The sequence below is a fragment of the Babylonia areolata genome, chromosome 25, assembly GCF_041734735.1.
Source record: "Babylonia areolata isolate BAREFJ2019XMU chromosome 25, ASM4173473v1, whole genome shotgun sequence".
Lineage (NCBI taxonomy): Eukaryota > Metazoa > Mollusca > Gastropoda > Neogastropoda > Buccinidae > Babylonia > Babylonia areolata.
In genome coordinates, this window is record NC_134900.1 from 14157766 (window position 1) to 14170265 (window position 12500).

The following is a 12500-nucleotide window of genomic DNA, read 5'->3' on the forward strand; positions in this document are numbered from 1 at the left end:
GTGTAGTGGGGGGATATGGTGTGTGTGTGTGTGTGTGTGTGTGTGTGTCCAGGGGGGGTGGGTATGGTGTGGGTGGGGGGATATGGTGTGTGTGTGATGGGGGGATATGGTGTGTGTGTCCAGGGAGGGTGGGTATGGTGTGGGTGGGGGGGATATGGTGTGTGTGTCCAGGGAGGGTGGGTATGGTGTGGGTGGGGGGGATATGGTGTGTGTGTCCAGGGAGGGTGGGTATGGTGTGGGTGGGGGGATATGGTGTGTGTCTAGGAGGGGGGTATGGTGTGTGTGTGTATGTGTCCAGGGGGGGTGGGTATGGTGTGGGTGGGGGGGGGATATGGTGTGTGTCCAGGAGGGGGGTATGGTGTAAGTGGGTGGGGGGATATGGTGTGTGTGTGTGTGTGTCCAGGGGGCTGGGTATGGTGTGGGTGGGGGGGTATGGTGTGTGTGTGTGTGTTTGTCCAGAGGGGGTGGGTATGGTGTGGGTGGGGGTATGGTGTGTGTCCAGGGGGGGGGGTATGGTGTGGGTGGGGCGGGGGATATGGTGTGTGTGTGTGTGTGTCCAGGGAGGGGGGGGTATGGTGTGTGTGTGTGTGAGGAGGGGGTATGGTGTGTGTGTGTTGGGGGACTATGGTGTGTGTGTGTGGGAGGAGCAGTGTCGGGGGAGGGGGAGAGGTATGGTGTGTGTGTGTGGTAGGGTGTGTGTGTCAGGGGGGTATGACGTGTGTGGTGGGGGGGAAGAGGTGTGTGTGTGTGCGAGGGGGGAGGGGTATGGTATGTGTGTGTGTGTGTGTGTTGGAGGGGGAGGTGTATGTGTGTCGTAGGGGAGGTGGAGAGGCTGTGAGAGGGGGGTATGGTGTCTTTTTGTGCGTGTGTGGTGGGAGGAAGGTGGTGGGTGTGTCAAGGGGTGGGGTATGGTATTTGTGTGCGTGTCGAGGGGGGTGGATGTGTGTGTGTGTGTAATCTCTCTCTCTCTCTCTCTCTTTATATATATATATATATATATATATATATATATATATATATATATACATACATATATACATTAACATATATATGCGTACATATGCGCGTGTATGTGCGTGCGTGTGTGTGTGTGAGTGTGCGCGCGCGGGCATGTGTAAAAAAAGTAAAGAGAAATTAAAGATTCCGAAAGCTTAACCCCATTGGTAGTGCTTTGTCAAGTTTTCTTTTACACCATTCTATGTTTTCCTTCCTTAATCTCAGGCGGAGGGCGACGAATGGGTGTACGAGAACCACATCACTTCCGGTCACGTGACGGTGGGGGGAGTGGTGTCCCCTGTGCGGAAGCTGAACGTGACTGTGAGGTGCCGCTACCCGCGTGACGTGCACGTGCACCAGGTCTATCACGTGCACTCAGAGCAGCTGACCTTTCAGCAAGACATGCACGGCCAGTTTCCTATCAAGTATTTGATTTTTTTTCCCTTGTAATCCCCCCTCCCCCCCCCCCCCCACCCAAGCCCCTTTCACCCACGCCCCTTACCCTCCCACCCCCATCCTCCTATGCTCAATAAAGGATGAAAGAGGGAATATACCTGAATTTTTTTTTTTTTATCTTTAATTAAAAGAATATTTTTTCCCGCATTTTCTCCTCTTCCCCTGTACTCAGTGCGGCAGGTTATCAACCGAAAATTTTGTTTTTAACTTTCTTTTCTTTTGCATCCTTAATTGATTTTTTTTTCCGCTTTCTTTGGGGGGAGGGGTGGGGGTTGTCACATTAACTCTCTCCATACGAACGGCGAAAGAGACGACGTTAACAGCGTTTCACCCCAATTACCATCATGAAAATATTGCAAGCGGAAGGCTCTTATACTGAAGAGGTGAATGTTGACAAACAATACCACAATTCTGGCGATGAAAGCTAAAGATTGGGTCATTCAGACACCCACTGGACATCCGAGGGGTCTGTGTAGAGGAGAAGAGAGGACTGGCCGTACTGAGTGAGTTAATGGTAACTTCTTTTTCCTCAACGTGCCAAAATTGATGGCTCATTTGTATAAAAGAACAAATCATGCTGCGTAGAAATCGGCAGACCACGATCATATCTCAAAGGTAAACATCGACAATATAACGATGATGATGATGATGATGATGACAACGACGAACCTGTTCCGTGCCTGAGTACTACGTCATGTTGGTGATGATAACAATGGCGACGACGACGATGGTGATAGTAAATGATAATGCTAGCCATTGCCAATCCGATTAAAGTATTCCTAGTGCTTCACACTAATCACTATCACCGTCATAAACAATCTCACTCAGGTATGCTAGTGCGTACATCTTGTGAGCAAACATGTTTACATGCTTGCTTGCATGAACGCATATTTAGATACTGTCTCTTTTGAACAATGCATGCACTCACATTCTCACATTCTTTCCGATGGCGCGTTAGTTTGTTTCTTCGTTTTGTGTGTGTGTTTCGTCTATTTTTTTCAGTCTTTCTGTGTGCAGGTCTTTTCAAATAAACATCTCTCTGTCTGTATCACACGCACACACTCACACACACACACACACACACACACACACACACACACTATCTCTCACAAACACACACGAGCGCAAGCATACACACACACACACACTCTCTCTCTCTCTCACTCTCTCTCTCTCTCACATACACGCACGCACGCACACACACACACACACGCACACAGTAACTCTCACACACACACACACACACACACACACACACACACACACACACACACACACACACACACACACACACACACACACAACACACACACACACACACGCACGCACACCACACACACACACACACACACACACACACCTCCCCCACCCTACCCCCACCCCCAAAAACCTCTCCACACACCTTCCCCACCCGTTTCAGACTGGACCTGGAACAAGGCGGCCAGGTGTACCACCCTGGGGACCCCGCCCTCGTGGTGGACCCGGGTGCCGAGGTGTCCATCCACTTCTCTCTGGACAACGCCCACCCGGAACTGGAGGTCTTTGCCCAGAATTGCATAGCCACCCCGACCAGCAACCCCAACGGCGTTCAGTATGACATCATCAAGGACGGGTGAGTCCCTGTCGTCGGTTTTATTATTCCATTTTCCATTCATTCTCCTGCCCGGGATGGGCGTAGAGGAGACATGAGGGACGATTCCGTAGTCAGACGACGCCATCCTGTTCTATCTTCTGCCTGTCGTATCAGCGTAGCGCTATCCATATTGGTCCATTCCTTGATGTTGTCCATCCAGCATTTGGCTTGCCTCCCTCTTCGCCTACCACCCTCTAGCGTTCCCTGTAGAACTGTCTTTTGCAGTGAATTGTGGCGTGTCACATGCCCGAACCATGACAGCTTCCTCCTTTTGACCACTGCTAAGAGTGGTTCCAGTGGACCCGCTAGCATAGTTATTTGGCTCTTGACAAAGTCATTGGTCTTTCTGTCCTTCCATGAGATTCCAAGCAATCGTCTGAAGCATTTCGGTTTTATTATAGTCATCTTTAAACCGTGCTGATACATTCCACATGAATGACAGTCACTAAACATAGCCAGTGTGTTTTAACTATAATATAAAAAAAGATTATATAAAAGAAACAGAAAAAAAAACAAAGTGAAAGCTGTATTATCAATGGTTTCTCCATTGCAATTGGAAATCATTTACAGCTTAGTCTTTTGTGAAGGACTACGACTCTCAAACCAGGAGGCAAAATTGCACTGGCTCTTAGTGCTGCAGCCTTGGGGGGCCTTTGGGAACCATTTCCAACGCCGACTGTCCTAAAATCCTCATGGCCGAGAGAGTGGGGATGTAACTCGGGCAAGACACTCTCCATTATAATCAAATTCTATCTCACATTGTCGGGACAGCAGTTGCCTCCTCTGCTGTTCTGATGGTCATAGTCGGACACGACAGACTATCATACATAAAACATTACAATACGTCGACAGCCTTGCTAATCGACTCTCAAGGCAATCTTACTGTAACAACTGTGGGTTACCTAGTTACAGCGAATGATATCTTGTTGTATGAAAAGTATGTTGCTATGGACTCAACAGATTGTCTGTAAACAGGTGCCCGAAGGATTAACACCTTGTCATGGTGGGGTATGGGGGGTGGTGGGGGTGGGAGGTCAGTGTGCCTACAGGACCCCTAGAGCTATGCCGTTGGGCGCTTGTTGTCCTGGTAGGGCCACCCAAGCCAGACAGGTCGAAGGGTATGCATGTATGTGTGTTTGATAGTCAGTTGTGTCTCGCTATGACCACCAGAACAGCAGAGGAGGCAACTGCTGTCCCAACAATCTGGGCTAGTATTTGGTTATAATGGAGAATGTCTTGCCCAAGATACATCCCCACTCTCTCGGCCATGAAGATTTTATGACAGTCAGCATGGTCGAAAGGCAGAGGCCCGGACAAAGCACAATCTACTGGTCCTCCAGGTGGGGGGATGAGGGTGGGTGGGAGGCGGGGGGTGCGGCGGGGGGGGGGGGGGGGGAGAGTTGGGCACAGGGCTAACTACCTGGTCCCGTTAAAAAAAAAAAAAATCTTTGTTGTGGAAACAACATCAGAAAAGTTGCTGCCTTACATGTTAGGGGATGACATAATGGTCCCACTATAGAAGGCCTGTGTCTATTTGCTGGGATGATGTCCATTGTGTTGACAGACTGGTATAAGGACAAGCCCGGGGCTTCCTTTCGTGAGGAAGTGTCTGGGTTTTGTTCCATTGTACCTTTTATTTGCCTGTGTGCTAGCTGAATTGGTAGCATAAGCAGCATTGACTTGATGTTGTGTACATTGTAGGTAGGCTATATGAAGAGAGTTACCACTCTTTTTCATTTGTTAATCATTTACTCTCCTGGCCTCATTTTTCTTTCGAGTATATAACAAAACGAAACATCGAGGCAACCATGTCTTTGTTGTGTAATGTCATATATTATTTGTTGATTATTCAGGACTAAAAGGCTGTGCCAGTCTTGAATAAAAGCTAATTTGTGTTCGCACACTTCTTCTGTCATTGCTGCTGTGTGCACGTTAAATGATGGGTACTTGGACAAGGCCGGAGCTTCCTGTTATTTGGAAGTGTCTGGGTTTGTTGCAATTTACCCATTAATTACCTGTGTGCTAGCTGAATCGATAGCATAAGCAGCATTGAAGCTGTGTACCTTGTCATATGTAGAGAGTTGCCCTCTTTATTGTTTGTTAACCGTTAAATGATGGACACAAACTCATTCAAGAGTTTTCCCGCCAGGTGTATACTGGACTCGACCCTGCAGAACAACAGAACTGGGTCAGAACAGAAACTGACCCTCCAGGCTTTCAAGTTCGTGGGAACCAGCAGCATCGTCTTTCTGCACTGTGACGTCATGATATGTAATGCGTCAGACACGACGTCACGCTGCCAAGAAGGCTGCCTTCAACCCGCCTCTGTTCGACGCAGCGTGGAACGTTCTGCAACGTTTCTGGAACAAAGGCACGTGTCTTTCGGACCTCTGCTTGTTCAGCAGTCTGGAGAGGAGGAAGAGGAGGGGAGTGAGGAATTCAGTGTCAATGACGGTGATGACGTGGTCTCACAGGAAAGCCAAGGTTTCTCTGATCTTTATTAATTTTTTTTTTTTAATCTCAATATGATTGATTTGAGCTGAATCCAAGACTTAGTGCTGGTTTTGACATATTTTCATAATTATGCACACACAAAAAAAGATAAATAAAAGAAAAAGAGCAGCTGCTCCCTCTATCTGTACCTCTGTCTCCGTCTCTGTCTCTGTCTGTCTGCCCGTCTCCCCATCTCAGTCTCTTTCTGTCTCTCAGTCTCTGTCTGTCTGTCTGTCCGTCTCTCTCTCTCCCTCTGTCACACATACCTACACATGTGCGCACACATACAAAAATGCGTACACACTCTCAGTCTCTCTGTTTCTCTCTGTCTGTTTTTCTCTCCCTCTGTCTCTCCATCACACACACACACACACACACACACACGCACACACACACACACACACACACACACAGGCTCTCCTTCCCTCTCTCCTCTCTCTCTCGCATATACACACATTCACTCACAAGCACACACACACACGCACAGATATATATATATATATATATGTATACATACATACATATTTCTATACAAATCTATATATATACATAATTATATTTGTGTGTGTGTGAACACACATAACATAGTTTATACCCCGCCTCTTCATCCCAGTGAATATTTAGTGGGCATGCGGTTTGTTTAGGAGCAGAGCTGTCAAACAGAACAATGTTACCTCATATGGTGGATGTGCACACCAGCTGTTTCCTTCACATGTGTGTGTGGTGGGGGAAAGAGGGGGTTGTTGGCTGTATGCGTGTGTGTATGTGTTAGTACGCGTACGCGAGTGCGTGTTTTGTGTGTGCGAGTGAGTGTGCGTGAGTGTATAATATTATGCGAGTGATTCTCACGTGCAACAAAACATGTTATTGCTGATATCGCAACTGTTCAGGACGATGATGTCACTGTATATCTGAATATGAATCATATGCAGTGCTTGTTTAGGTTAAACTGAAACTCCGATATTCTATTCATAAAGACCAATGCCTTAGACCATTGTTTATTTTCTATGTATTACAGCAGAGAGATCCCAATCGTAAATGAAAGACATGTGTCTAAACTATTTTTAAATAAGTATCTTTATATATATATTTAGTTATATCATCAGTTTGTCCCGTACTAGTTATTGTACTTTGCTCTGCAAAAGGTTTGGTGTGTGTGTGTGTGTGTGTGTGTGCGACATATATAATAAAATGTGTACAGGTTGGTGACCTTACATCAAAAGCTTTGATTTCTGAAGAAGAAAAAGTCCTGCATCTCGAGACATTACACAATGAATAAAGTAGCCTATTAATTTTTATTTCTAAAAAAATAAATCTTTTCTAGCTCTGAAGTCCCAGCATTACAATGACTGTAATAATAACTTTGAATACACATATACAGGACATTGAAAGCCATAGTGTGTCAAATCTGTAAGCCATTTGGTGATCATATTACAGCATTTATATGACTCAAACTCTCAGTATAATGAACTTTAATTGCCACCCGTGAAAAAATACTCATACAATAGTATACGAAATGACATTCAGCAACATAATGAGATTCGAGAACAAAAATGAAGAATTATATATCCAAAGACAAATACGGACTGGAAATATGAATCACGTCATATATATATATATATATAGCCGTGTTACCTGAACCGAGTGGTTATTCAAAAGAACTAACTAAATGATTGAATGAAAGGATAGACAAGAATTCCCGCACACAGGCCAGGAACATAGAGGCCAGTCACAAATGGGTTTTTCTATTGTTTTATTTACAATAGTTATGAGAACAGAAGAAAAGAACTAAGAGGAAGACAATGAGAGAAGAACTAAGAGAAGATATAAGAAGAGAAGACATGAGAAGAGAAGATATAAAAAAGAGAAGAACGATATATGAAGAGATATAAAAAGACGAAGACAAAGAAGAGAAGACCTAAGAGAAGACAGTGCCTGGAATGACACAAACAAATGTCATTAGCACAATATGTCGGCACAAGTGAATAGTAAAGCACATGTATACGTATTACATGGAAAGACTACCACTTGGTAATCCATATTTGTGAAGACCAAACACTGACATCAAATGAAATTTCTAATACATTTAAATAGTGCAGTTAAAGTGATTGAAGCTATGCTGATTTAGTGAAAGTACACTGACAGTATAGATTACGTAAAGCTTATACTGTGTCAAAGTGACTCAAATGAATCAATTTATCATGTTGCACTATACTGGAGTAAGCCGTATAGGAGAGGGCATGATAACTAAATTACAATTAACAGACTGATACATATCAGGTGGTTTTAACCAATAACTGATATTAATCCAACACTATCTTGTAATCATGACAGAATACTACACACATCTTAGAGTACTGAGAATCAGTGAAACACTGTAACCTTCATCAGTGACAGCAAATGAGAAAGAACGCGTCATATGCACTCACTAGAATATTCTGGAACAAAACTATCAGTGTCCAGAGACGTCATTGACTGTGACGTTAATAAGAATCAAATGGAACACTGCTCCAAGCATGTGACGACATGGCAATTATTTAGATCAATCATAGCGGAGTTGTGACTAACATGTCTAAGCAATAACTGAAGAAAGAATTAACTGAACAAAGCAATAACTGAACATACTCATAAGTCATATGAACACAAGTACTGTGTCGAATAATACAATTTACAAATCAACATATTCTACACACTAGTACTTACAGGGATACGTAGCGAGATGTCAGCCGTTGTGAGAACACACACTCACACTGCTTTGCGACGCAGCAAGAGAGAGAGAGAGCAGCTCTGGTCAGATGACTGACCAGGTATGAAGTGACCACTCATCACTCACTGTGCCAATTTATGCAAGTTAAGCGGACTGCAAAGACAGTCACGTGTGCTGCGAGCAGATCGGATCAAATCAGGCCAATCTGAGAGAAACTGTTTCTAACAAGGTGTTCAGTGATAGATTTCTAAATGATTCCTGAACAGATTTACGTCGGATAAGTTGCAAAAGAAAGAGCTCAACACCTACTTTATACTGAGTATAAAATGAGGTGCTGATTACTTAAGATGAATTTATAATCTTAATTTAAGTCACCTGAACAGGGTCAGTTTTAACGAGCTCGTTGCTGAAAATTTCAAACTGCATTAAATCAGTTTAACGTAGGTAAACATAAATGGAATAGATTTAAAGATGGAATCCCGACGATTCTATCAGAATATAATACTTGTACTTTACTGATCTGACAACAGAGATATTAATTAAATACGCAGATTCCAGCTCAGCCAATAGGGTACCGCGACACGACACTGGTCGAGCCGCGAGTAGGTTCTCTGGGGAGGAGGACAAAATGATGTAAGTGGCTTTGCGTTCAAACTGGGAGTGACGTCACATGCGGGTTAGTTGTGAAAACTGTCGTCTGCTGTAGCTTGTGTGTGAAACAATTTTTGAAGCAAGCATAGCGATTGGTCACACACACACACACACACACACACACACACACACACACATATATATATATATATATATATAAGCAACAACAACACAAAAAAAAATTTTTTTTTAAAAACACTCACAAAAAACAACAACCCCAAACAACAGCATACACACGCCTACGCTCGCACGCTCATGACAAAACACAAATGTACATGAGAACAGAAGACCCGTGTACAATTTCCAAATAAAACTGAGAATCTTTTCGAAGAAAACCTGATTTTGGAATTTCTGATATATGGCAAAGTTTTGGTGATATGGGCTTTTTTTCCCTTCCAATAACCTCCACCACCCTGAAGCCATATTCATGGGAACGTTGACGCAACATGTGCCCATGCGAGGAGCGTGTGTCGACATATCATGTAGGTCCACACACGTGTAGATGTGTTTCTATGAGAAAATGTATAAGTATTCTATTTTTGTTTTCCTCACAGGTGTTCGCACGCGCTCGCAGGTAATCACTGATAATAGTCTGGTGACCGAACACTAATTGCTCTGATTAATTAGCAGACAAATTCATAAAAGCAGCCAGCAACACCTGGCACCTTGTCTGGCAATAACTACAATGTGGGCTGTGCAGACACGAGACTAAAATTATTCCATCGCTGACTGAGATACATCTTGCACATGGCAGCTAGAATTAACGTGTGTGGGGGTGTGGTGGGGGGAGGGTGCAGGGGGGTATCTTAACTTTGGTATAAAAGCCAGTACCACCACCGGAGTCATGACAGGCTGGATCGACAACCAAAGAGCAGAAAGCAAGCAGCGACACCAGAAACAATGGTAATCTCATTGTCTGTCCGTCTGTCTGTCTGTCTCTCTCTCTGAAAATTGATTGTGGAATTATTATTCCTGAATATTGTATAAAAATAAAAATTTAAAGAAAAAAAAAGATTCGAACTTTAAATGATATAATGTGAACTTTCATGATTTACTTGTGAACCTTTTGTATCTGACACAAATGTATTCCAATATGTGTAAATGTTGTATTGGTGATGATTCAGTATTAGTCGAGCTGTTCCTCTCTCTCTCTGCTTCTGTGTTTTTTCAGGACATTCCAGATGAATAGGCTACATCTTTTTCCTCTTCTTGAATATGAAATAAGAATATCCTGTGTATATCATTATTTTCTCGGTTTTTGTCTTATTTTATCTTATCTTATCTTAATCATTTATTCATTTATTCACTCCTTTATTCATTTATTAGTTGATTTACTTTACATAGATAATTTGTTTTACCCAGGGAGCCAGATGTAAAAAAAAAAAAATGTAATAGGCCTAATGCTCATTCTGCTTCCCTCATGAAAGGTAGTTCGTTTCATATTCATTTCTCTTTCAGCTTCAAGATTGGAAAATTTCAAATTTAGCTCATCTCATTTTCAGTGCAACATAAGTGTACCGACCGAAGCCTCTTTTTCGCTCTGTATAACAAATCGTCAATGGGATAAATCCTAATAAAGGTTGTCTTCGAGAAAAGATTGTATCCTGAGCGAGCCTTGTCCTCGTTTCAGTTCAAACCCTTTACGTCATGATTAAAAAAAAAAAAAAAAAATCAAGAACGCCCTTATAGTTCTTTTTTCTTTCTTTTCTTTTCCCTGTCATAGTTGGACTCATGACGTCAGATCGAAGACGTGCAACGTTATGTGAATCTGAGTGTTTGATTTAAAAAAGTGATCCAAGGTTTGCATTGTACATACTTATGTAGGCTACTTCCTCGCAGTTGCAGACGAAAGCCTTTGTTTGGGTCATTGAATATTTTAATCAACATATTGGGCAGGTAGTAGACCTTCTCTTTCTTCCTGGAAGCATTATGCACCTATAGTATTGTAAATTTCGGATAACTGGTGGTCTGTGTAATCCACATAAACCCTGACCTCCACCCCCCACCCCCCCACTCCCCCACACCTGTTTATCATTGTTCATCATTTTTAAAGCATAAAGCCCCCCCCCCACCCCCATTCCCCCGGACCCCCCAAAAGGGGGTACTACTGATATTGAATGATATAGTTATGAACATAGTGAACGTGTTTTTTCTCTGTGTGCTGTCTTCCAGGAATACCTAAGCCTGTTTACCTTGCTCTTACTGGCGGGTATCGCTCAAGGGGCCACAGGTGAGTACAGTGCGCGTGTATGGAGTTGTGTTCCCCTCCCTCTAACCCTTAACCGTCCCAACCACACCCCTAACCCCACATGTCGATGCTAGCATTGTCTTTCAGTTAGAAAGAAAATCCCTGGCTTTTTGCGACAGAAGTTTCCTCTTTTGCATCCCTATGATCTCTCTCTCTCTCTCTCTCTCTCTCTCTCTCTCTCTCTCTCTCTCTCTCTCTCTCTCTCATTTTTTTTCTTTCTTTCTATAACATTGCTGCGTTGAAACGAACCAAACATTTGAGCCACCCCGAACTGTTTGAAGAGCACACTGGAAGAAGACGGAGGTGTAGAAAGGAAATCCTTCAAACCCTCCCATACACTAAATATTCATCTGTAATGATGGACCAGGAAAACTCCACTAACATGGGGTTGCAACATGTGTTCAATTAAGTCATAAGAACATATCCGTACTCAACTACAATGTAGCACACAGAGCCATTCGCCCCTTCAGAGAGAGAGAGTATCTCTGTATCAGTGACCTTCCATACACATAATCTTTGCCTATCTTCCTTTCCACAGCACCACCACGACCAGCAACCACAGCAGCAGCAGTAGCAACTACAGCACCACCAGCAGCAACCACAGAACCAGCACCAGCAACCACAGCACCACCAGTAGCAACCACAGCACCAGCGCCAGCAACCACAGCACCACCAGTAGCAACTATAGCACCAGCAGCAACTACAGCACCACCAGCAGCAACCACAGCACCACCAGCAGCAACCACAGCACCACCAGCAGCAACCACAGCACCACCAGCAACCACAGCACCACCAGCAGCAACCACAGCACCAGCAGCAACTACAGCACCACCAGCAGCAACCACAGCACCAGCAGCAACAACAGCACCACCAGCAACCACAGCATCAGCGGCAGAGACAGCTACGTCAGCAGCGGCAGAGGCAAATACGACAGCAGGGGCGGAGACAACACCACCGTTAGCAACAAAACAGCCACAACCAACACAAGAACCCCCGGCAACAGCTCCAACCCAGGCAGTTGCAACAACATCGCCAATGACATCCCCAACCACGACTGCAGCCCCAACACCAACAACAACCGCAGCAGCGCAAAGTCAGAGCGACGAGGATGACAGTGACGAAGACGACAACGATGATGATGATGATTAGAGTGAACGATATGTTCACCATATGAGGGGATATGTCCATAACCATATGAAGGATATGTCGATCGATGACCAATGTAGCGATGACAAAATGGAATGACAAGAGAATGAAAGCGAACGGAATCAGGGGGAAACTCTTCTTTTTTTCTTTTTCTTTCATTTTTTTTCTGA

The 12500-nt window shown here is 44.1% G+C and overlaps 1 protein-coding gene across 1 annotated transcript in view; it reads left to right on the plus strand.

Annotated features, from left to right (window-relative positions):
* The window catches only part of LOC143300048 (scavenger receptor cysteine-rich domain-containing protein DMBT1-like), a 36614-nt gene that overhangs the window by 23919 nt on the left and 195 nt on the right, over positions 1-12500 (plus strand). The window contains exons 11-17 of the mRNA XM_076613601.1: positions 1222-1421; positions 2873-3064; positions 5235-5569; positions 9491-9510; positions 9788-9839; positions 11109-11166; positions 11723-12500. The exon at positions 11723-12500 is cut by the window's right edge and continues 195 nt beyond it. Coding sequence (XP_076469716.1) covers positions 1222-1421; positions 2873-3064; positions 5235-5569; positions 9491-9510; positions 9788-9839; positions 11109-11166; positions 11723-12296 — 1431 coding nt within the window. The 3' untranslated portion in view covers positions 12297-12500. The remainder of the gene's footprint in view (positions 1-1221; positions 1422-2872; positions 3065-5234; positions 5570-9490; positions 9511-9787; positions 9840-11108; positions 11167-11722) is intronic.